The sequence below is a fragment of the Pyrus communis genome, chromosome 16, assembly GCF_963583255.1.
Source record: "Pyrus communis chromosome 16, drPyrComm1.1, whole genome shotgun sequence".
NCBI classification, from domain to species: domain Eukaryota; kingdom Viridiplantae; phylum Streptophyta; class Magnoliopsida; order Rosales; family Rosaceae; genus Pyrus; species Pyrus communis.
Genome location: NC_084818.1, coordinates 17,496,189 through 17,523,300, shown reverse-complemented (window position 1 = coordinate 17,523,300; position 27,112 = coordinate 17,496,189). Strand labels below are relative to the sequence as shown.

General features: G+C 37.1%; 1 protein-coding gene and 1 long non-coding RNA gene across 3 annotated transcripts; one reads left to right on the top strand and one right to left on the bottom strand.

Annotated features, from left to right (window-relative positions):
• Nucleotides 1-3,303: 3,303 nt before the first annotated feature.
• On the top strand, nucleotides 3,304-4,820 carry LOC137721051 (uncharacterized). 2 transcript variants are annotated; one of them, XM_068460171.1, is made up of 5 exons: nucleotides 3,304-3,690; nucleotides 3,878-3,928; nucleotides 4,050-4,183; nucleotides 4,306-4,397; nucleotides 4,500-4,820. In XM_068460171.1, exons 1-5 carry the CDS (start codon nucleotides 3,382-3,384, stop codon nucleotides 4,670-4,672), a joined length of 759 nt encoding a protein of 252 aa, XP_068316272.1. In that variant the 5' UTR covers nucleotides 3,304-3,381; the 3' UTR covers nucleotides 4,673-4,820. The 2 variants fall into 2 exon arrangements, with proteins under 2 accessions (XP_068316272.1, XP_068316273.1); XM_068460172.1 differs by having other exon boundaries at nucleotides 4,511-4,665.
• Nucleotides 4,821-22,919: 18,099 nt separating this feature from the next.
• LOC137721215 (uncharacterized) lies at nucleotides 22,920-26,664 on the bottom strand. The gene is made up of 2 exons (XR_011066615.1): nucleotides 26,244-26,664; nucleotides 22,920-23,415 (listed from the first exon to the last, which is right to left on the bottom strand). It is a non-coding gene; the product is annotated as an uncharacterized lncRNA (long non-coding RNA).
• Nucleotides 26,665-27,112: the final 448 nt, after the last annotated feature.

Here is a 27,112-nt window from a genome sequence, read left to right as displayed (position 1 = left end):
GTTTACATAAGGGTGGAGTTGATCAAAAAACAGAGAATGCTTTGATATAGGCAGGGTAAGTACAGTCACACATGTATTACAAATACAGACCTACATCATCATTTTCTCATTTCTGTCATGATTAAACTTTTTTCCAGTGAAATATTGTCTTTAATCCCTCCTAACGACTGATGTTGTTTTACCTGCACTTTTTAAGATCATGCATATCTTTGTGACACTCCTACATCCGCCATCCAGTTGGAGACGGAGATTGGTGACTGCACGTTTAAAGTTATGATGGACAACTGTTAGTGTAAAATGCCTCCGTAATAAGAGAGCATTGCTCGAAACAAATAATTTGTACTTGATTTTGTGGCCTTGTATGTGCTGTGTTGTTATCTAGCTTTGTCTTCGGGGGCTGGGTAAGGACCTTGTACTGTTATTTGTAAGAACTTTTTAATTGTTATTTGTAAGACTTGGTACTTCTATGAAATGTTTTATTTCACATTAATTCTTGTATCAATGTCGACACTTGCACAATATATTTTGAAAAAAAAAAAAAAAAAAAAAAAAAAACAATACAATGTTCTACAGAAAAGCCTATCTAGGATAGCATCTCCTGAAAATTTTCTCTGCCGTTTTGTTCCAGGGTTGTGTTTTTATGCAAAAACCTGTCAAATTTATTGATTGATGTATGTAAGACATAATTAGTCAAATCACCCTTACAACCAAATCTTTCATAGTAAAACCCACAGAAACTCAAATTGAAGGAAAAAAAATTCACAGTACTAGCTCTAACTAATTTTTAAGTGTGAGACTTAAAATAGAGTTTTACCATTTAGTATTACGGTCTAATTGTACATTACAACTGAAGATCAAGCTGCTAATGATCCCTAATCGTGTACAACTGCGACTGAGATTAACGTGAGACCGCTAGCAAGGGCCTCTTAAGTTGTTTTTCGGGACCATGTCCATAGGAATGCTGGAGGTTTCGTCTGAAAAATCTCGCATGCGATTAATCCCAAAATAGTTGATATTCTAGCTGCTTGTGAGGGTCTTCGACTGGCATCTCGAAGAAACTGGCAGCAAGTTATCCTAGAGTGTGATGTACTTCAGGTTGTTCAAGCTATTGGCAACCTTAACTATGACACCTCTGTTGATGGATTGTTAATTGAGGATATTAAGTCAAGTTTACGGGGTTTTGAATCCGTTAGAGTTCACCAAGTTCGTCGAACCGCTAATTATGCGGCACATAGAATGGTCAAGTTGACCTTATTTTCTAATTTTTCTAGTTTTTGGTTTGAGGAACCTCCGGATCTTCTCTGGGATTCCCTCCTCCAAGATTGTATGCTTTCTTCAACTTATGAATAAAATTAGCAATCGTTTCCTCTTCAAAAACAAAAAAAAAAAAAAAAAAAAAAAAAAAAATCCAAAATTTGTGAAGAATAGCAAAATGGTAAATAAATCAAAATCAGCCTATTTTTACTGTAGCTTATGAAAGGCGTCAATTCTTCCCCAACTTTAGACTATAGTAATGATACATGTAATACCTATTTTAAAAAATAAATGAATTAAAATAATTCTTAAGATGTATAATTGGTGCGTTAATGGAACTCACACAATAAAATAATTAAAAAGTTAATTGACATCACCTTTTCTCATAGCGTCCCCAAATGAGATGTCAAAATCCTATGTGGAATGCCATTATGCATATTTGCCATAAAAAAATCTTTCCAATCGAAATGTTATTTACTGATTGGATTTGAAGGTTTTGAGATTAGAGTATCTCCAAAGGAGATGTCAAATTTTAAACATAAAATTTGAATTTGACAGCTTATGTGGTATTTTGACATCTTTCAAAATTTTGCTCTCCATCCTGTCAAATTAAATATTATATTATTACACTATTTTCTTTTCTTTTTATTTATTAAACTATTATTTTATGCCCCTCCTTTCTAAACTTTTCCTATCATCTTCGTCGCCACCGAGTCTTCCCTCTCGTCCACCCTCTCGTCCACCCTCTCACCTTCTCTTCCTTCCAATCATTCACCATCTTCGTCCTCGAAGTCTTTGGGACGCCTTTCTTCGAACAACTTCAGTGCAACAACTCGGCCTACCAACCCTTACTCTGGACCTCCCAATCGACGACCCAGAACGTGATTTGTTCAAATCCAACGGCAGGGACGCTGTCGTTGCTTGGTTTGTGCTGTTTTTCCCAAATTACTCACCAATCCCGCATTTTCCAAAACCCAATTTGCAACCATCCCCAAAGATTAATGATGCAACACCAAATGCAGAGGGGGCAAACCCGTCGTCTCAATTACCTGCCCCAACACCTTACCAATCTCATCAGGACCCATTTCAATTGGCCTCACAACCTTGTGCTTAGAAACCCGAGCTTCGATTTCTTCATATGGAATCTGCCCTGTTTCAATTATCTGATCAAATGCCCAAAGCAAACCCTTTTCCTGAATTTCACCATACACATTCCAAAACCTCCCTAAAATCCCACTTTCCCCCTCTCCAACCTCCACCACTGATTTGTCCGAAAACCCGTTTCCGGGCAAATCAAACGCAACTGCACAAGCCACTTTCGACAATTCAATTGAAAAAATATAAAATTTGGCATAAAACTTCAACTTATCACATTAACCATCAATTTTAATTTGACATCAAAAGATTCAATAAAAGTACGCCATGTGGTAATAAAAATAAAATAATTTTATAAAATGAAAAAAAAATATAAAAGTACAATTAATTTATGAAAATAAAAGCAAAACGTGGAAGAAAATAAAAAGAAACCTCCGTCACCCTCCACCAGTCCTTCCGCACGAACCGCACCGTCCGGCAACCCCACTCCTCCACACGACTACACCCCAATCCCATTGGTTGATTGGGATGAAGTCCTCGACATTGGGCGCGTGAGAGAGAGATGAAGAAAGAAAAGAAGGGTTGGTGGTGGTTGTGGAGATGGTGACTCTGATGGGCTTTCATTGTTTAGTTTTCTAGGTTTCAATTTTTTTTTTTCCTAAAATACAAAATTGCTAGTATACTGGAATAGATATGAAAAGACTAATGTGCCCGCCCTTCAATTTAACAGAATATGAACGAATTCAGATAATAGGGGGTTAATTCGCTAATTTCAAAATATTCAGATCCTTAATTTACTAAACAAATAACTGCGGGGTTAATTTCAATTAGGGTGTTAATTCAGAAGGTCGAATGGCTGTTTTGTTTACCCAAAAAATTGGGCATAAACGGAGTGCCCAAGAAGAAACTCTTAGTGTTGAAATGACAAAAAGCCCCTTGTGCCTAACCGGAAATTGCGAGGGCAGAGTGACCCTGAGGCCGCTCTGTCATCTCTTTCTCATAGGAGAGAGACAGAGTAGAGAGAGAGAAGCAATGGCAATGTTCGTGGGTGAGAAATTGCAGCTGACGAGTAACCCTAGGATTAACCAAGACGCCAACCACAGCCTGGAGGGCAACATAAACCCTCGCCGTCTGCCCCACCATCTCAGGCTGCCGCCTCGACGGCCCAGCTCACTGCCCGTCCAGTCGCAGTATGTTAACGGAGCATCTGGGCCGTCAGTTTCATCGCTTTACACTGAAACTCTCGGATCTCCATCACTTTCTCAGACTTCACTTCTTCACCTCCCTCAGTGGAACCTCACCCACCGCCGCATCGTCTTCCTCAATGTCGTTGCTTGCGCAGTAACTCTCTCTCTCTCTCTCTCTAAGTTCATATATTTATGCTTTTGGAAGCGTAATTCCGCTCTGAGTTAAACTTAATCTGCACAAGCAAACCTAAAAATTTCTCTGCAATTATTTGTCCTTGAATTTACAGCAATTGGTGGGTTTTTCTCACTGAGTAACATTTTGATTTTTGTGTTCTGAATAGGTAGCAGTTTCCGCAACGTGGCTCTTCTGCTCTGCTATCCCCGCCCTACTGGTTCGTAATCTTTGAATGCTCGATGGTTTTAATTAGTATTGGCAATTGGAAAATCGGGTATTGTTTTTGTCGTGCAATCGTTGTTAGTAAAGTGAATTTTGCAATGTGGTTGTTTCTGAAGGCTTTCAAGAAGGCAGCTCAATCACTTGAAAAACTGATGGATGTTATGAGGGAAGAGCTTCCCGACACATTAACTGCTGTTCGTTTATCCGGAATGGAGATTAGTGACCTCACTATGGAGCTCAGCGATCTTGGGTTGGCATTGCTATTCCAACGCTCTTATGTCGTTGTCTTATGATGAATGAAATCTATCACTTGTTTAATGTTCTTTAAAAAGACATTCCCCGTGGACTCATTCGGTTTTGTTTGTTGGCCAGACAGGAAATTACACAAGGCGTTAGAAGTTCCACTCGAGCTGTTCGCGTGGCGGAGGAGAGGTTGCGCCGCTTGAAAAACATGGCTCCATCAGGTTATCCATGTTTTCTATAGTTTTCTTTTGTTGTTGTTTAAAAAGTGAGTTTTCAATTTGGTCTTGGAGCAGTGGATGTAAAATTCATCTTTACTTGCTTAGCATCGGTGCAGGTAGTAAGTCAGAAAACTGAGGTGCCAGGGCCCATTTTGGCTAAAACTGCAAGAGGCATACGGGAGGGGATCCTGAATGGTCGTGCTCTATGGCAAATGTTTTTCACTCTTACCCGGTTTTCTAGGTTGGCACTTAACTATTTAACAAATCGAACTAAGTAGTAGGGTAGATCACAACACATGCAAGAGCATCACGGTGAGCCGCATCAAATTTTTGTGAATGTACATAACTTTTCACATTTTCATTTTTCAGTTTAATAATTTAGGCTTTTTTTTTTTTAACTTAATGAGGATTTTCCGTTTCAGAGTGTTGCTTCAAGATAGACATCCTTTGATTTGCTTCTTGCTTTGTGCTGTTACTGTTAGTACCTCGTAGATTTGTATGAGAACACCTCCGCAATGCTTTCTACTTGACCAAATAACATCATCTCCTTGTTATAAACTCCCCCCTAATACTTAACAGCTTAATTAAAGTTGGTGAATTCAAAGTGTGCAATGTTATAATCTGATTTTATTTTGTGCTGTGATTGCTGATTAATTTTGGGCATTAGGTACATAACGTATTGATTTATTCTGAATATAGAATTGTGCCCAAATTGTAAAGTGTGCAATGTTATGATCTGATTTTATTTTGGAATTGAGACATTAGAGCTCAGTTCGTTTGGATGAGGGAATTTAAACTTGCATGGAACTTAGGGTAAATTTTTTGAGTATGCAATACATTTGAGTAGTTCATTGGTGGTGTTCCTGCCGTTTAATTTTAACAATTGAGGATAAAGTTGTTAGTAATTTGAAACGTAGCGTTAAGGGTCAATGTGTTGTATATCCAGGGCTAGAACGAAAACTAGATTGAAAATATAGTTGAATGTGAGGTTGCTAGATTTAATATATGTAATGGTACCATATTACTGAAGAGATTGGATACTCTAGGAATCATAAGACATGAACCAAAAGTAAGTTGTGTTTAATGTCAATATCAGAGTGCCTTGCTTGGCATTTAACTCGTATGGGAGAAACAATGTTGATACTTGGTGATAGGTAGTCACATGAGTGAGATTTTATCTAGATCTAGTAGCACGGACAAAAATTCTAGGGAAATACCCAAAAACAGGACAATTTCTTAATCTTGAGACAGAAATAGGACAAATCGGCCATGCACAAAACCAAAATTACTAAAATACCCACATATAAATAGTAAAAATGCACAGATGATGACATCATTTTTATGGGTTGGAAGAACGGGATGTCGAGAGAGCTCTGGTTTTTGGGTTGAGCTCAAATATGTGAGGGCAATGTCTAGGAGGAATCGAACTTGCTTCTAAGCAAACAATTCAAGGAGCACCAGAAGGATCCTGAGAAGCCCACCAAGGCCTCGCCGGAGAACTTGTAGCATGTGAATGGAGGCGGTAATGGGTGCTCGTGGACTGCGGATGGGCTGCTGTTGGGGCGCGTGAGCATGATGGGTAAGCTTTTGGGTCGGGCTCAATGGGACTTGAGCCTCATTGCGATGAGTTCTATACCAGCGATGTTTGTGAGTGTTTTTGTTTGATTTTCTTGAATTAACAGTTTGGAATTGTGCAATGTTTGGATGTCTGTGTTCTATTGGGCCCTCAGTAGCTTTGATGTAGCTTTGATGTCTTTGATTTTCGATAACAGATTGATTCAATTTTGATTGTGTATTTAAATTATGTTAAATTAGCTAAATTTATATCTCGTTGTGGTAGCCTGTAAGCTCGATCCGGGCTTGTATTCGTTTGATGTCAATCTCCAGCAGTGCACAAGTCGTGTCATTCACTCGGCTGGAAGTTTGGTCCCTATCCCTTGACTCGCTCAAGGAGACCAGGAAGTGGTCAATGTGATTCTAGAATGCAAGAAGGATATATGTGGAGGAATACTTTGAGAAATGTTCAAACGCTGAACATTTGCTATTGGCGAAGAAAGCGTAGCTGTGAAGCTAGTGATAGATGAGATCAAGAAAAAGCTTTATGTGTTTGTGGAAACCATTGATAATATCATATAAGGAAGGCAAGGACAGTGATTCTGCAGAGAGTAATTAGGCATCCTGACCAATGAAATACCCTTTCAGTATGTGTTTCTGATCACTGTTATCTTCCTGGTGGTCTATTAGTCAAACATATGCACCATGCTAAAGCTAACTGTCCTCTTCCTGGTGGTCTATCACTGTTATCATACTGAAATACCCTTTCAGTATGTGTTTCTGATCACTGTCCTCGTCCTTCAAAACCGTTTTTTCCCTGTTCTTTGCATTTGGAATTCAATTACAAGTTGTTGGTGTAATGAAGCATGCATTTATTTGTTAATCTTTCATAATCCAGATGTAAGTTTTCCCAAAAAATTTCTTCGAAAGTTGGTTTGTTAGATCCTTTATAATCCAGATGTATTTTGAAAGGGCGTTAGGGTTAGGGTTAGGGTTAGTAATTTGTGAAGAAATTGAGTGCGGGTTGGGAAGAAGAGAGAGTGTAGACGTCGAAGAGAGAGAAGAGAGGAGAGAAGGAATTAACTCATTTACATACGAGGGTAACTTGGGCATTTTAAGATGTAGGAATTTTTTTTTTTGTTCGATTGTTGTGCATGCCATGTGCATGCTGTGTGCATATTCAAAAAATCCTATTTATGTCGTAAGATTAAGAAGTTGTCTTATTTCAAGATATTTTCCAAAATTCTATGGTGCTCTAGGTGTTTTTGATCCAACATCTAACGGTTAAAATGCTAGTGAGCAAGGGCTATTTTTTTTTTTTTTTTTTTTTGGAAACTGGAAATATTCATAACCAGGACCGAAGCCAAAAACACAGGGAGCCCTACCAGGAGGCAACAACCAGAGAAAACAAACAGAAAGCAGTGAAGAGGGGAACAAAGGCTAAAGACACGGCACCAAGTGCAAAGCGTTGTCTCCTACACTACCAAAAAACAATTACGGAGGATACGGGAGGTCATCCTTGTTCAAAATATGCACCAACGAAGATGGGGGATGGTTGACCCATGTAGAAACGCATATTTTCCCTGTTACTTCTCGACACCAAACGATTTGGTTGAATAAAGTCGAGTCGTATCGTTCACACCAGCGGTCTGCAGGGCTGGTCATTTGGAAATGGGGAAAGAAAAGAGTAGAGACCGACATTGAGATTCTGACTTGCAAACTTGCAAGAGATAAAGCACCAACTAAAACAAAACAATTAGGCTTAAATGTTATAATGGTCTCTGTGTTTTAGTCAATGTGTTAATTTAGTCCCTGTATTTTCAATTTGGGCAATTTGATCCTTGTGTTTATTTTCGTTAGTCAATTAAGAACGTTTTCACCTAATTTCTGTAAAAAGATTTATAAACTACTATAAACTTATTTATAAAATTATGTATTTGATTTATTAAAAGAAAAATTATTCTTCTCTCAACTTCCTGACCTCCTTCCTAACAGTACCCCCCTCTCTTTTCTATGTCATAACCTTAATCTTTTTTTCAGATTGAAAGTTTTATCTCTTATGTCTTTTTTCTCATTGATTTGCATTTTTTCTGTAAAGAAAAAGAGTAATTATATCTCTTATAATTTTTCTTATGAATTTTTTAACATAGATTGAATGAAATCTTATTAATGGGCTAACATAGACAAACATGATGACTAAATTAGCCAAATAAATAACACGATGACTAAATTGACCATATAACTATAACACATGAATCATTTTGACAATTAAGCCAAACACTTAGTACAAATCTCATCAAAGACTTCGACCGCGGGCATAATCCCCTAAACAGTTATTGGTTTCCGTGACCATTACCATGTTTTTTCCTCTTGGAATTTTAAAACTCTTTTTCTTTTTCTTTTTTTAACAATTAAACTTTCGATTTCCTCGCAGCCTCACATTCTTGTACCACTACCTGTTCGTTCACATGTTGACACATATCAAAGAAATTGACAAAAATAGTATCGTAACAACATTGAAATTTCATGATCAGAATCAAAAAAATTAAATGGTTTTGCCTTGAGTTTAGGCTTTGATAGAAATATATGTATACGTAGTACCACTTTTTTAACACAATTTTTAAAGCACGTTTTTGTAAGGCTCACTTCATAATTTATTTTAACAATCTGAACCGTCTATTTTTTAGCATATCATTCATAGTTTATCCTTGCAAAAAAAAAAGATGAAATCCAAAACTAATAAGGTATTCATTTGTAGTTAACAAAAATAGAAGAATACGGTTTTACAAAGAAATTCTAAAGCTTTAACCCAACGGTCGTATGATTTTAGATTTTGGTGATTTTTAGTAGATATGATCTTTGAGTGAAGACTGAAAAATAATATACGCTCTAGTACTACAATCACGTGAAAACTGGCGCTATGCGCAACACTTATAAGTAGGAGTTGCCTATGGCAACCTGTACTACAAGACTGAAACCTACAATGGATCCAAATTAGGTGTACGGTGCGATGTGCACATACACGTGAAAGACTGGCCTGGCCCGGGTGAGTACCAACACCAATGCAGCAAATGATGAGCAAATAACATTCATATAGTCATGCCACAGCCATTCAACAATTCTAATCAATATCGTACTGTTCATGACCATAAATATAATTAAGGCATCTCCTCATTGTAAGCTTACTTTTGCCCATAGGATTATTTCATCATTTCCCAACAATAAGGTGTTTCTTATAAACATTAATTTAATCATGGCAATCGCATGAAGAATATAGTAATGGTTGTATATATGGAAACTAACCTATATATATATAAAGAAAAGACCCACTCACAGATCATGTCGTCGAGTCGAACCCGCCTTGTAGCATCAAGAGTCATTGCAATGCATTTCGCCTAAAAATGAAACCATTTAGGTAAATGTAAAGTGGTAATGAAATTACGTGTTTTCGTACAAAGTACGGATAATAAAGGAACTATCCTAAAATGGTCTAATTTTGGAAAACGGAAGGCGGATTCGGAATCAGCGTTCAAATACGTTAAGGAGGGTCCCTGTCAAATTTTACAAAAAGTCAACGGTTAACCCTAAAAGTCAACCGATGTATATATTATTTGGGACAACTCACTAATCAATATAGGCCCACTAAGCCCTACATAGTCTTTACTAATACTGATTTTAATATTTAAGATCAATTCGTAGCATATTGTCCAAAAGTCAAGTCTTTATCAAAGGTGAGGTCCACAACCCTACACAAGTCAATCTGGAACATCCGCCCATGGATTTCTGATCCGTAACTTCCCAAAGTCCACACTATGCTTCTAGAACAACATACTAAAACTTCTTTACGATCCAACGATTGGATCTCCGCCAATCGCAAATTCAAGTGGCGGTCAATGTTAGATTTTACAAACTTTAGAAATTCAATTTGGGAAGATCTGTACATCGAATTCCTGATCCATAAGTTTCTAATGTCATAAATATTACGTACTATTACATATTAAAGTTTGGTGCCAATCCAACGGTCGGATCGTCCATTCATATAATAACCAAGTAGCGGCCAACTAAGCTGTCCACATGAAACTATATTCAAACATCAAGATTTCACTAAATGGATGTCAATTATGGAATCAAGGCATCAAATTAACCTAGGATGGTCAGGTGGGGTCTCGGTCCACGCGTCACTGGACACAGCGGCCAACCGCCCCGACTCACCGAAAAAAATCAACTATTTCAAAAAATTACCAAATTTCACATAAATGAAGATCTCAATTAGTAGAGCAAGTTTTATACTTGTGGCCAAGTTCAATTTGGCCAGAAAAATCCCCAATTTCACTCAAATTCGCTGGAAACCCTAGAAATGGGTGGCTTCGATCCATCACCTCCGGTACTCCGTCCTACTCTAACATGTTTAGGCTTTGTTCTTGACCTCTAGAGGAGTGTTTTGGTGGTGGTAATTGGATGAAATCATTTCAGAATTGGTGGATCTTGGGCAAGGGTTTCTGCAGCACCCACAAGTTCAAACTTCGTGAAATCGTAACCAATTCTTGTCGATTTTGGCTAGAATGGGATGATGGGATGTTGCGATGAGGTTTAGTGGTGATGGGAGGTTGAGGAAAGCCAAAAAAATGGGTGGAAAACCGTCGGGAAAGTTGCCGGAACTCGGGTCAGGTCGCGGGTCTTCAAAGGGATCTGATTCCCTCTTTTTTTTCTTTTCTCTCCTTTCCCTTCCCTTATCTTGTTTTTGATTGGGCAGGCCCCCCAATCTCTCCTTTTCTCTCATCTCCCTTTCATCTCAGCCGTCCATCTCTCTCCTTTCTCTTCTTTCCTTTCATCCCAGCCACACACATGGCACATCACATTGCTCCCGAAAATCTGGAGCCTAGAGTGAAGGTTAAATTTACTAGAATGCCCCCGACTTTAAATGTTAGTAATTCCTTCGTTATAGCTCCAAATTACGTTCCATCTACACTCACGTGCTCATATCGACAAGTACTACGCAAATATGCTAAAAGAATGAGTCATACATCTCTCTAAACAATGGTCAACGGCAGTCAAAATCCTTGCCTCTAGGGCATTTTCATCAATTCACACTTTTAAAATTTATATTATTGTAAAATTAAGGACGGGTTGTCGCAATCTACCCACCTTAAAAAAATTTCATCCCTGACATTTGAAATAATTTGCTATACAAAAAATATCCAATTAGAAGGAAAATACATAAAGAAGAAATCAAGCAGCAGTTGTATAAAAGAGAACGTCATTCCATCGCGATCGGAGTGCAGTGATTCCTCTTTCATACCCCCAAACTCCTACTTTCCTTCTCATTCAGCACAAAACCATAGTATAATATCTTTAGAAAAGCATAAGGTCAAATATATATATATATATATATATATATATATATATAATAACAAGTCATCAAATGTACATATATAATATCGTGAAAAATTTAAAATTAGTTGTACTGAAATCCAAACTGAACATAGAAAAATTTCACACATACTCCGAAGATATGTATGTAGTAAATTTGGGTTAAGCCCAAATAAAAACTAAGTAAACTAACGTAAACGACCTAATTGTCCCCTTGCTTAACGAATCTAACATATAAGTTATTGATACTACGGTCTGCAACCCGCAATACCGACAACTCATTGTTGTCCTTAAAAACAAGCAACAAATTCCTGAGGGTGCAATATTACCATCATGCCCCCCATTGGGAAATACACATACAATGCCTGATCAAAGCCTCAACCGTGCTCAAGCATTACCTTCTCGGGCAACATCGTTAATATTATAAAATTTTCTATATCATAATCTTGATCATTCAAATGCTTGTTCATAATACTCCTATGTTAAACATATGCTATACATAAAATCTCCATAGTACGTCTCAACAGCGTCATACCCAAAATAAAAAATTGTAACCATAGTTACAAGCAACTAAAATAAAGATAACTATATGTTACAACCGTGCTAATTGTAGAACAGAGAAAATGCTATATGTCCACTAAGGTCTGGATAGTTCGTTCAGATTGGTCGTTAGTCTGAGGATAAAAATGTGATACTGGACAAAAACTTAGTCCTCATAACCTTCAAAAAGGCTTCCCAAGACTTGGAAATAAAACGTGTGCCACAGGAAGATACCATAGTGACATGCACACCAAGTAGTCAAACAATGTAGTTCACAATGCCTTAGCGAGCAGCTTTATATTGAATTATTCTCAAATTTAGTGAAAAACTGTGTTGAGAAGGCTAAAAGAACAATCAAGAATCTGAGGGTCAAAACAAGTTTATTATATCTTAAAGTACAAGATAATTGGATTGAATGCATAACACCTCACTACAAGCGTAGTTTCCGAAATATTCAATCACCAACGGTAAAAGTTTGTTTAGTAGGGTATTTGTTGGGTGATTGAAGAATTACTTATCACAACTACGTTTTAATATCCGAGCAATTCTTTTAGATGGTTTCTCTATTTCAAGAATAAAACAAAGTGTAGTAGGGTAGACACATACCCAAGGTTGGCTGGAATGCCTTCCAACACATAGGGGTAAATATGGAATTACAGTCAAAGTAAATGCTGATCGATCTATAAATATTGAAACAACATTATAATCTCCACATGTATAAGATGTCTTGTACTGGGAGTTTACGGTGACATCTCCCCATCTCAATTTGGATACAAGAAGTGATTATAACCACTTAAACTATTTCTTGAAAATTTGGAAATAACGTCAAAATTGATACTCTTGAATCCCAACTAGAATGGGATAGGACAAGCTAAGGATATTCAAGGGTAGATATGTCTTTTGCTGCAGTAATTCGCAATTACGTTTGCACAACCGGGGTAATACACGATAGTACAATTGTAGTCGTTGATTTAGTTCTTCCATCGTTGTTGTCAGAAGTTTCAAGAGAAAGTGCATTTGAGAAGTTTGTGAGATTGGTGAAGGTTCTAAACACGTTTCTCCACAGAAAAGTGTTATTCAATTTTTGAATGAAGAAGATGATTGTTGACTCTAGGTCATGTATATGATGGTTCATTTCGAACGGTTCTAACCGTTGGAAAATATAAGTGATACTCTGTCATGCTACCCCTACACAGCTGAAACATTCAAAGAACACGTCATCATGGATTTCGAAAATGATCAATGTCAACAAAAGGTGTAAAACAAAGGTGAGATGAGACAACAGTTCAGTTGTCAGAAACTTTATTCATATCCAACATCACAAAGCAAGCTAACTTTCCTCAGTCGATGAGTGAGGAAAAACACCATAGCCGACAGATCGCTAACAAATTGTCGATAAAATCGACAAGACCAAAGATATCTCGAATTTCATAACACTTCGTGAGAAGTTCAACTTTCTTCCGTTACAACCTTTTGGGAAAAAGAAAAGAATATCATCTACTAAGATCACGTCTCCCAAGAAAAGTACCAATTTGAACAATTAACATTCGAGAAATTTGGTATAAAGTTGATTGTCAGTACTTAGGAAGTTTGATCTCGCTGCTGAAGTAGTTGGAAAAGTCGTTTGTAAGACTACAACGAATTCAACAACTACAGAAGAAAACTCAAGTTCCAAAAGTGGTTGGGTAGACCATCAATTCGAAGTATGGGTTAACGGTTTTTAAACGTCACCCGATGCAGTTGCTAGAATCTAGGTACGACCCTAAGATTTGGCCTTTTGCCTTCGCGGTTAGGTTTGAGGTTCCCTAGTGAAGTGTTGGGTTGGATAATTCCTAATCAATAAGCTTTTGTAACTAAGCTCTCTTAATGATGTTGGAGTTGTTTGAAAGATACAAGGAAAATTGGTGTGGTACAAGAAAGTTGATAGATGGTGTACTTCACTTCACATTTGGTGATATCTTAGGTAAAATTTGAAGAAATGATGCCAGAGATGTATGTCCTTGAAATGTAACGACCCATCCCTAAAAATTATGATTTTTATAATTTTTAAATGTGAATTTACGGAAATGCCCTTCGAGGCAAAGACATGGACTTTTGTTGACCGTCTTGTCACATCATGTAAGGTTCATTTTCTTGGAATATCCTCGTAGTACTCATCGTTACGGATGCGTGGGCGCAAACAGAACACAATTTGGAGTTATAATGAAGGAGATATTAACGTTTAAAGTTGGGGGCATTTTAGTAAATTAATTATTTCTAGAAAGCTCCAGATTTTTCAGCTTAATCTCGAAAACCATGTGTGTGGCCCAGATTTAAAGACAAAAAGGATAGGTGGTGGAGATGGAGTATAAAGGAGAGAAAGGAGGGAGGAACCAGACTAATCATAAAATGAGAGATGAGAGGGTGACCAATCAAAGAAGAAAGAAAGGAGGGGAAAGAAGGGAGGTGCAGAGTACCCAACCAATTCGACCCGTACACCCATGACAACCCAGTTTCAAACTGGTGGAATTTTCCTGCGATAATCATCCAATTTTCAAGCAATTTTCACCCATTCACCACCACCAAACCTCATCACCACACCCCCAACATCCATTTCTAGCTAGAATCAACACGGATTGGTTAAGATTCACGAAGAAATACTCATGGGTGCCGCGGAAGCCATTGCCCGAGATCCACCAATCTTGAAACATTTTCCTTTAATTACCACCACCAAAACACTCCTCAAGAGGTCAGGATCAAAGCCCAATCAATGGTTGGAGTGTCAGAGTTGATTTGAGGACGAATCAAGAACACTCAAATTCTAGGGTTCTGATAGGTTTTAGAGAAATTGAGGCTTTCCCAGCCAAATTGGACTTAGTCACAGGTATGAAAGTTGCTCCACTCACTAAGATCTTCATTTTTGTGAAGTTTGAAATTTTTTAGAAATAGTTGAATTTTCAGCCGAGTCGGGGCGATTGATCGCCACCGGCGGTGGCGCGTGCGGCAATGCGTGGCCAAGGGGCCGTCGATGCCATTTTTAGGATAGATTAGATGCCTTTAGTTCAGTTCTGATAATTTTATGACGTAGGTTGATCGTTAGAACCTAAATTCTCTACGATACGTTAATAGGTCATTATATGAATCGACGATCCAACTGTTGGATAGTAATGAAACTTTAGGATGTTGTTCTAGAAGCATAATGTGGACCTTTGGAGGTAATGGATTGGAAATCTGTGATGCGGACCTTCCGAATCGATTTACGAAGGGATGTGTTTTATGTAAATTATGTATTCTATCGATAAGAATTCTGAGATGTAGTTTGATAATTGTTCTAGGCGCCGATCGTTCGAGACATCTCGATATTCATGCTAGGGAGTGTAGCGTGGACCTCAGGTGAGTGGGCTTTTGGTTTTCTATATATATATATATATATATACTTTTCCCAGAAACTGTTTTAAATGGAATTTCATTTAAAATGCCATGTCATATTTGCTTTACGTTTTAGCATTTGCATAATATTGCATGATGCTCCGGAGGCCTAGGTAAGTTCAGGTAAGTACATATTGATGGTATGGTTGCATGATAGTTGGTTATGAGTTGATGCACATAAAGCTCATTGTCCTGCACCCTGGTGTTAGTGCTCCACCTGAGGCCAGGGCCTAGCCTTCACGTGATCGTTCACCTCCCGCACCGCACGCTCACCTTGGATCCAAGGTAGGTGCTAACCTGTCGTACAGACCATATTAGGTGGTTTCGACTCGTGTGCAGGTTTAAAGTCATACAGGTCACATTAGGTGACTCCGGTTGGATTGATGGGCAATAGGTTCAGCCGTACAGGTCACATTAGGTGACTCCGGCTGGCATATCATTTTTACATTGATTTATATCACCTGACTTACATATTTACCGCTGAGATACTTGACATGGCATATATACTTTGATTTACACTGTTTTTGAACAAGATTTTTAAATACGTATGTATTACTATTTTCTGGGAAAATTATAAGGTTTTACGGTGAGGGGTTAATATGTTTAGAAAGAGAAATGCATTTTCAAAAGCTTTGTTCTTACCCACTCACGTTTTTTGTTTTTGTGCCCCTCTAGGTTTTAGCTGCTAAAAGTTTTTATCGACAAGGATTCTTGGCGAATCTCAGTATAGATGGCTACCTCTGAGGGTATGATCCTTACCCACACTACTGTACTTTACTTATGCTCTAACGTTGCGTGTGAAATGAGTTCATTCCCGCTCACAACGCACTCTTGTCTTTAGACATTATTAGGTTTAAATTTATTCACATTTTCCACATCACTATACTTTATGGCTTCGTCATCTTCCAGGTGTCGGCTAATACAGCTCGATTCGGAGTCCTAGTAGACATTTTGGATCGGGTTGTGTCATGAAATGTACCATACTTCCTTTCACTACGCCATGTGCTAATAGATCTTCACAGCTGTCTCAATATTCAATTCGTTTTTACAGCAGAAACTAATTTGTGCTTCAACTAAAATTTGCTTGTGGAAGTAATCGAAAAGATGACTGACCGAAGTGGTTTTGGTTACCTAAGTGGGAAAATATGGTTAAAGACAACTACAAGTTTATGGTCCTCCTACAAGGCTTGTTCCTAAGTTTCCACGATTTTACTTTCTTCAGTTTAGGTTGTCACTTCTAATCAGTCTATCAGTCGCGCCGCTAATTAACACAATTATGATATTTTGATATTGTTCGTTACCTTGAAATTGTAAACCAGCGTTCTGGCATAAAGGTATCACTCCCAAATACTAGTACATGTACCCGGTATCAGAAATCATACCGCCTAAATACTGGTTGAAAATTCCAGAATATCGGCTGATGTCGTTAATTAGTAGCGCCACTATAGGCTGATTACAGGTTAGAGCCAGCTCGAGTGGATGGTTTTGGACGATTGGTAATGAACTGGTCCGGTGAGGTTGTTTCATTGATTCTAGGGAAAAAGAATACTTACTACTTCAGGGATTTCTACTGCCCGTAAGTATAACAACTCGTACACCTATGCCTATTCTCGTCGAAATGACGAGTACATCACCAAAAGAAATTCGGGAAACTAGTATTGGTTGGTACGTCCTAAGGCCGGAAAAGGAATTTGCTAATAATCTACTTTAGGATGGGATTAAACGTAACTCGATCTTCCTCCTGAAGATTCAAAATTATAGCTAATGTACTTGAGAAGATTAGTGATATCGAGGACCAAAAGTGATTTTCTCCTGGATGTTCCCCCCATCGAGTGCTCACTTTAGTACCAGGTTGTCGCTCAAGACAATTCTGGAATCTTGACGAAGTAAACTTTTGTAGGAATTCTAATCGATGGTGTGCTATCAGATGCTGTCGTGGAATCAAAACTATCCTTGGTTCCTAACTTGGAATGGTTGGTAGAAATAACTAGATGGTAATGGGATTGATTGGTAAAACTCTGGTGGCACACAATTATCGATACATTAGCCTTACTTCAGGGCCATCAACTTGCCTCAATTCAGGATTTTTCCTTGGCAGGGAGATTCTTCATTTAAAATTTAGAGGTGGTTGCCAAATTGTTCCTTTAAAAGGTCGATAAGTCGACCAAGTCACTCAAAACTTAGAAAAAGCTAACATATTTTTCGTGCTCGACAAGGTGGCAAGATTCGAACATTAGGCTCAAGAACCGAGAATGCTTACATCATGCGTGTGATGAACGCAATACTGCCCAAACTTATACTCTAATACCAAACTGACACACTCCAACCCGGAATGTCCACTTGAACTCTGAACCGAGCCATGCTAGCCGATACCTAGAAGGTGACGAAGCCATAAAGTGTAATGATGTGGAAAATGTGTATAAACTTAAACCTAAAGGTGCCTAAGTAATAGAGTACGCAGTGAGAGGGAATGAACCCATTTCCCACATGATGTTAAAGCATAAGTACATAATAGTAAGATAGGGTGAGAATTATACCATTGAAGGTAATCGTCTACACCAAGATTTGCCAAGAATCCTCGTCGACATGTAAGCTCAGCAATAAAACTTGAAGGGGTGAAAAACAAGGGTAAGTGGGCCTAGAAACAAATCTTTGTAAAATCCTTTTCGAAAACATAATAACCCCTCGCTATAAAACATGTATAGTTTCCAAAATACACATACTACGTATGGTAAGAAAATATTTACCGTAGCCTGCAAAATCTCAAGAATTCATTACGGCACAATATCTCGTCAATAAAGGCATGACATCCATAATCACAAAATCTCACATAAGCAACATATTATATCGGGTGCTCATCGACACATGCTAACACACGAGTTCATGCAGAGGTATTCTGACATGAACAGGACTGAGTGTAATAATAATATATGCTCTAGTACTACAATCACATGAAAACTGGCGCTATGCACAGTACATACGAGTCGGAGTTGCCTATGGAAACTTGTAAGACAGGACTGGCACATACAATGGATCCAAAGTGAGCGTACAGTGCGATATGCACATACATGTGAAAGACTGGCCCTAGCCCGGGCGAGTACCAACACCAGTGTAGCAAACGATGAGTAGATAACATCAATATAGTCGCGCCACAACCATTCAACAATTCTAATCAATATCGTACTTTTCATGACAATAAATATAATCAAGGCATCTCCTCATAGTAAGCTTACATATGCATCCCGTAGGATTATTTCATCATTAACCAATAATAAGGTATTTCTTATAAACATTAATTTAATCATGGCAATTGCATAAAGAATTTATTAATGCTTGTATATATGAAAACTAACCCATATATATATATATATATATATATATAAAGAAAAGACCCACTCAAAGATATGTAAATATAACGTGCTAATGAAATTACGCGTTTTCGTACAAAGTACGGCTAATAAAGGAACTATCCTAAAATGGTCAAATTTCAAAAAACGGGCGGCGAATTCGAAATCAGCGCGTCGAAATACACTAATTTTACAAAAAGTCAACGGTTAATCCTAAAAGTCAACCAATGTATATATTATCTGGGACAACTCACTAATCAATATAGGCCCACTAAACCCTACATAGTCTCTAGTAATACTGATTTTAATATTTAAGATCAATTTGTAGCATATTATCCAAAAGTCAAGTCTTTATCAAAGGTGAGGTCCACAACCCTACACAAGTCAATTTGGAACATCCGCACATGGATTTCCAATCCATATCTTCCCAAAGTCCACACTATGCTTCTAGAACAACATACTAAAACTTTTTTACGATGCAACGGTTAGATCTTCGCCAATTACAAATTCAAGTGGCAGTCAACGTTAGATTTTACAAACTTTAGAAATTCAATTCGGGAAGATCCATAAGTCGGATTCCTGATCCGTAAGTTCCTAATGTCAAAAAATATTATGTATTATCATGTATTAAAGTTTGGTACAGATCTAACGGTCGGATCGTTCATTCATATAATAACCAAATGGCGGCCAACTAGGCGGTCCACTACGAAACTATATTAAAACATCAGGATTTCACTAAACGGATGTGAATTATGGAATCGGGTCATCAAAATAGTCTAGGATGGTCATGTAGGGTCTCAGCCCTCGCGCCGCCGTACGCAACAGCCAGCCGCCCCGACTCGCTGGAAAAATCAACTATTTCAAAAAATTACCAAATTTCATAGAAATGAAGATCTCAATGAGTAGAGTAAGTTTTATACCTGTGTCGAAGTCCAATTTGGTCAGGAAAATCCCTAATTTCACTCAAACTCGCCGGAAACCAAAGAAATTGGTGGCTTCAATCCATCACCTCTGGTGCTCCGCCACAGTCAAACCTGTTTGGGCTTTGTTCCTGACCTCTAGAGGAGTGTTTTGGTGGTGGTAATTGAATGGAATCGTTTCAAAATTGGTGGATCTCGGGCAAGGGTTTCCGTGGCACCCACAGGTTCAAACTTCGTGAAATCTTAACCTATTCTTGTTGATTTTGGCTAGAATGGGATGATGGGATGCTGTGATGGTGGTGATGAGAGGTTGAGGAAAGCCAGAAGAATGGATGGAAAACCATTGGGATAGTCGTCGAAACTCGGGTCGGGTTGCAGGTTTTCAAAGGGATCCAATTCCCTTTTTTTTTTCTTTTTTCTTTTTTTTCTTTTCTCTCCTTTCCCCTCCCTTCTCGTTTCTGATTGGGCAGCCCCCCAATCCCTCATTTTCTCTCATGTCCCCTTCATCTCAGTTGTCCATCTCTCTCATTTCTCTTCTTTCCTTTCATCCCAACCACACATGTGACACATCACATTGCTCCTGAAAATTTGGAGCCTTCTAGAGTAAAGGTTAAATTTACTAGAATGCCCCAAATTACGTTAGTAACTCATTCGTTATAACTTCAAATTACATTTCGTTTACGTTTACACGCTCGTATCGACGAGTACTATGCAAATATGCTAAAAGAATGAGTCATACGTCTCTCTAAACAATAGTCAACAGAAGTCAAAATCCTTTCCCCTAGGAGCATTTTCATCAATTCACACTTTTAAAATTTATATTATCGCAAAATTAGGGACGGGTTGTCACACATTATGAAGTGAGCCCCCAAAAAATGTGTCATAAGTTGTGTAAAAAAAAGGGTGTCACGTATCCATTCCCATGAGTCACACATTAATTATAGGAGTAATGCTAGGGAGATCACATATTTATACAATATTATATATCATCCGATGTGGCATGTGCACTTCACTTGCCATATCAGATGTGGTCTCCTTAGCATTTTCCTAATTAAAGTTATACAAACGAGTGTAGAGAAATCTTGCCACATGGCTATACCTTAATGCTTAAGTGGTAGTTATATAATGCTAGGGAGACTAAATTTATAGACATAATTTGCAAATTAAATGATGTGTCACCAATAAAAATGAGCATGTTCATCAATGCTTAAGTAATAATCTAAGGATAATGCTAGGGAGACCAAATTTTAAACCAAATTTGCAAACCAAATAATGCGTCACCAATAGGAAATAAGCACATTAATCAACACTTAAGTACTAATCCAATCATCAACATCCACATTATTTTGTTTACAAAATTTGGTTTCCCTAGTATTTATCAACTTCCATATTATTTATTTTACAAAATTTAGTCTCCCTAGTACTTCTTGAAAAACAAAGAAGAAGCAGCAACTAGTCCATGCATTTATATGTTATAATATTATATTTTACAAAATGAGAGATGCTATTAGCACTCTAAAAGCTTCATCATGCATGCACTCCATATCTATTTTCTCATTCATTGTATATAAATGAGTATTTACATAAAACTAAGGCCTAAAGAATTAGATTAATAAAAATAAATAAAAAAATAAAAAAAAGGTAAAGCAATATATGTTAACGCTCAAATCTGGAGAAGCTAACAAAGATTAGTATGGTTGTGTGTCAATCCTTAGGGGTCTCAGTGTTGGATTGATAAGAAGTGAACATCAACGTTTAAGTGGTTCACCCCCTCAAAATTGGGCTACGTCCACTGAATCTCTCGTATATATTGTGTTTGTACCATACTTGACCAATCCCAAAACTACCAAGCACCGGTCAACTTCATACCTTTAAGGATCCACTGAAGGGTTCATGATAAGGCACCCCTACCGAAGCACAAGAGTTTCCCTCCAACCAGGCGGTCAATCACAGCTTGACACATGTCAACATCAAAATAAAGCTCATAGATCCTTACTAGGTGATCGGAGCAACCGAGCGAAGGTTACAAACTTGACACTTTACGTTGTTTTGAAGTTTTCACTGATTTTGTGCATCAACATATTGAATAAAAGGTTACAAATAGCTCTCAGTTCAATACAGTCTCTTTTCTCTTTTAATTTGTCTGACTTTCTCTTTTAATTCGTCTAACCCGTTCTAAAGAGTACTCATCCTCTTTATATAGGCCCTCAATGTACCCCAAGTCTCTGGGTTTGAGTCTTCCTCTGTCTTTGCACTAATGTGCCAAATACATAGACTTGACCTGCTAGCTGCCCCTCCATTCTTTAGTTGACCCGTGAAAACTAAGTGACATCCGTTCAAGTCCACTTGCATGTTTTCTTGAACCACGCGTACCAAGCGCCTTGCTCAGCCTCTGGGGTTGGTGGGAATCTACACTCGAGTCCTTAATCTGTCAGCCTTTACATCCCTCATAGGCTTTTGTTCTATTTAATAGCCGCCATGTGCCCTAGAGTTGATGCCTGAGTATGCATGTCCTTAGAACTTCACGTTGTAAAATTATCAATACACCAACTTGCTCCCGATGATTGGAAAGTACTTTATGAGGAAGCGCTCGGTTTTGTTGTTGGCAGACAATCTAGACCCCGACCGATCATCTGTAGCGTTCAGGATCATCCTTCCCAATCTTGTTGGGCCTTGGCCTTTCTTCCTTTGGACCAATGTTCATTTCGGCCTCTTTGCGGTCAAAAAGGACCCCGCATTAACAATATAGTCGATTCCATTTAGTTTGGACATGCTCTTTGCAAGTAAAAGCAAAAGCTAAAATCGGTTCTGTTGGTTCAATTTTGTTTGGGTCTGAGTTTGACTGAATTTTTGTCACCTTGATTTTTTTTCTGGAGTTTTTTCATTCAGTTTAGCCCAATTTCTTAGCTTTTATGGCCACCCGACTTATTTGTTGTGCATACACATACAACGAACAAGAACCTCTTCTTTTTTTTTTCTTTTTTTTTTTTTTTTTTTTTTTAACAAACGATATTATTACATTAAGTGGGAGGAGTTAGGCTTAGCCTCATAATGAGATAGCAATAATTTGGTTTAAATTCGCCTTTGGCAAAAATCGAACCTAAGACTTGTCGCTTACAAATGAAGATGAATACCACTATACCATAATACTAAGTAGCAAACATGAACTTTTTAAAGATGCATATAAAATTAGGTTACATAGAAAATAGGGTTGACTCGAAGTAAGACAAATTACATGTCTTACTCAAGACACATGCTTTGTTCGCCTTTTAACTTGGGGCCAGCTCTGCTTGAATTTGTTCACTTCTGATTAGAAAAGATTAATTATTTGGTAGCACAATCTGGATGGCAATTAGCTATACATCATGTTAGTGGAGGCTCAAAGGTAAACTTTAAACACAACTGTTCCGCCCCATCACTTAAATCCTTTGAGTTACAGATGTATCCGTCAAAAAATAACCTTAATCCAATTTCCAATTTAGCGAACAAATTGACGCCGACGAATGATACTTGCCGTTGATCTGGAAGAGCTCCTACATGCTCGGATATACAGAACACTGTAAACAACTCCGTCGTGAGTTCTATCTACGGCTGTTGCCTGTTGGTGAAGTTTGCTTCAAGTTGAGCAGACAAGATGAAGATACATTAAAATTCATGTCAAGTTTCTTTTGTCTTTCCTCTTTGTGGAGTTGAAGAACTCTCAGAGGTGGAGTCAAACCCTAGACATTTGAGAAATGCAATTCTTGCCAGCCTAAAATAGTCGCAAGGGTGGAAGTATATGTGGGTTGCTGCTGCTGATGCCTCCTCCATTTCTACTATCTCCTCTCTTCTCATTGTTCTACTTGTGCTTGTTACTATCTCCCCTTTTATAATTTCTCCTACCTGCCAAAATCTTACAAACTCTCATTATTCGTACATGTAATTACCTAATTTCTAATCCCAACACAAGCTATTCAAATAAAACATGTTTTATTATAACTAGCCTGCAAAATGATTCATGAACAAAACTTTGTGAGATGAAATCTTATTCTAGCCTCATTATTTATGGCATTTTTTGTTCACCAGTTCAATTTTGGACGTCTGATAACCATTTACTTTTCAGTTTTTTAATTTTTAAAAAAACTTAAAATTGAAAACATAAAGTCAAATTTTAAAAACCAAACAAAAAACTTTATGTTTTCAATTTTCATTATTTAAAAGTTGAAAACTGAAAGTAATTACCAAACGGGTTTTCAATTTTTTTATTAAAAAAAAAAAAACCCTAAAAATTAAAAAAAAATATGGCAATCTAATTGCCCCTTTAGTTTTAGTTTTCATTATTTTTTAAAACTTCTTTATAACTATTTACAATTTTCAAAAAAATGAAAAATGAAAACTGACTACCAAAACCTAAAAATTGAAATCAATTTTTGAGAATTAAAAAAAAATAGCTTTTGGTTTTTTGTTTGAAAGTCATTATTAAATAACATTTCAATTTAAATAAAATAAGTGAACAAAATAAAAATAAAAAACTAAAAGAAAATAATTATCAAACGACCCATAATTTTAACAAATTTTGTTAACTCTTGTATGTATAGATATAAACAATGAGAATTTTTTTAATAATATTTCAAACTAAAAAATATACATAATTGAAGAAGTTATCACAGACCCAGGTCATGAAGGATGAGGACGTTGATATCTGAGAAATGGAAAACTACAAACAAAAGTAGTTTATAATTCATCTCCAAGGATTTGGATCCTCTCCTAAGTTTAGAAGGCTAAACCTCTTGAGCAAATCACACGGATCATTAAATTTTGATTCAACGGTTACAAATAAAGAATCCCTCTAAAAATTATAATAATTGTAACCGTTTGATCAAAATTCTACAGACCGTATAATTTGCTCAAGATGCACAGCCTCCTAAACTCAGAGAAAATATAAATCCCTTCTCCAAACCCAAAACATAGAAAACATAAAACAAAAATCAATTTATAAATTATCCTCGTGGGTTGTGGTTAATGCAGACGGCTGTTGCCTGTCCTGCACTGCACTCACGTGCCTTGCTTAAGTAGTCCCCATGTAACATGTCGATATAGTTTGTTATTTTTGAAATAAAATTATCTCCCCTCTTTTTTTTTCTTCGCTTTCTTTCTCCTTTATTTGAACAATCACAATTAAATCATGTTAACATCTTATATTAATTTATTTATAGAAAGCTAAAGACAAAATAAAGAACATGAAAATAGGGGATGGAAATAGAAGGGAAAAGAATTAGCCGGTAGTTCCGCTACAACAGTCCACTCTTCTGAAGCTAGAAGTGACTTACAAAGACATTTTACTTTTCTTGACCATCATCATGCAAATCATGAGCAATAGAAATCAAACATAACAATTCACCAGCCCCCAATTATTAGACCACTCCATGATGGTTTATGGTTTGTGATTTTTAGATATTATCCAGACTTTTACGCGACATTTTGTTTTACGTAATAAAAGAATTTCAATCAACTTTATATTTTGGAAAAGATCTAAACAAATATGAGAAACAAACTACCAAGCTTATGGTGGCATGCTCTGAACATTCCTCCCATTGTGATTGAATTTCTTTACCAAAAATGCAACTTATATGACATAAATACACCAATCGATGACATCTCGTGATAATAATATAAGCACATGTTGAAGAAAAAAAAATGTACGTTATGAAAAAGGTAAGACACCGCAGTTTAACTGGGCCACTCAAAGATTTGAAGCGCAAACATTTTGTGGCCTCTATTGGATGGTTCTTGTTTGTGATTGAAAACGTTAAATATTCAAAATTCTTATATAAATCTCCTTTTTATATAAAAAAAAAAATTACTTCAAATCGTTGTCAATCAATTATAAAAAATAAATAGTTCACAATGCTTTATAGTACGATCTGTAGTTGATTGCTAAAACAATTCTAGTTTTAATTGATTTTTATTTTTAAACTATTACATAATAACTTATAATATAAATAGCTCCATCATTAACAAGAAATTTGCCTCAAAATGTTTGTGGAATATCAAAAAAAAAGAGTCTAGAGTGACCATAGAAGAAGAAGAAGGAACCAAACCAAACTAGACGACGAAACGTTATGAATGGTGATTTTTCCATGTTCAACATATAATTATGCATTTTTCGAATGAAGTACACGTGACTCGCCCAATCTTTTTTTTTTTTTTTTTTTTTTTAATAAATTATATGATGGTTGTCAGAAAAAGTTCAAATGTCGAATCTTTTTAACTTCGAAATAATAGATTGTCGTGACAAAACCAGTAATTAATTCTTTTTTGCAGAAAGAAAAATAAAAATGGCGAGCGCACAAAATGAAACTTCCACGTCTTTTAACACCCACCCCACCGAAATTAGAAAAAGTAAAAACAGTAATATTGTAAGTTTTTCATCATGGCGTTGTATTATTGGATCTGAATACGATGTGCCGGTGAAATTGTGATTCATGGTACAACGGATTAGGCAGTTTGAGTTTAGGCTAATCAGTTCAAAATAAGGAAGCAGTAAAACTGATTAGAAATCTCTCCATGATTAGGGATCTTTCTTTTTCTATCATCCTTTTCTTTCTTTTTTGTTACATTAGAAGGGATTCAACTCTTGAAATATCCAAAAAGATAGGCAAAACTAGTATAAAACAGTAATTAAGGAACACGGAGAAGTCAACTGAGGGAAGAAGATCCAGATTCCGTACCTGGGAATTTTGCAGGCCGTTGGTGACAAGCGTAGTGGAGGTGGCGGTGCCATCGGAAACTAAGCGACTGGTGGAAGATGAAGGTTTGGTGGTGGTGGTCGTGATGTCATCATTGGAGAGATCTATGACTAATAAGCTGAAGCAGTAGAGAAGGATGAGGAGGAAGACCATCACCATCACCTGGATCCATACCAGCCATGGGATTCTGTAGCTTTCTATAGTAAATTCATCCCCAAAATTGTACATATTCAAATATTTGACCCGCTGCAAGTACAACAATTACAAACTGCACAAGAACAAGATGTGCTGCAAAGACAGACAGAGAGATGTTGCAGTAGTCTTGCAAAGCAAATCAGAGATGGGTTTTTCCTGCAGAAAAAAAAAAGAAAAAGGTGAGAAATTGGTTTCTTTGCTGGGGAGAGAGAGAGAGGAGAGAGGAGAGAGAGTTTGAATAAAGAACTGGATGGTGAAAGGGTAGTAGAAGTACCGTATTTATGAAGGTGCAGCTGAGGAGGTTTGGTTTATTGATGTTGAAATATATATGATTACAATATATCCAGGCAACCTCCAACTGACGCGCAAAAGGAAACAGTCGTTTTAACCATAGCAATTTACTTTCACTATGTTCTAGTTTAGTTGTGTATTGTACGGTCTGGTAATATTCTTTTTCATTTAAAAGTGAGAGGTATTAGGTTCGAATTTCATGAAAAGTGAATCCGATAACAAATTAGACTACCTATTATGTGGTTTAACCAAAATTCACCTCCTCCTAGTGTAAAAATATAGATGTATTAAAAAAAAAGGTAAATTACACAAAACTACCTCAACTATTGGGTCATTAACAGTTTCATACGTCGTCTTTAAAAAGT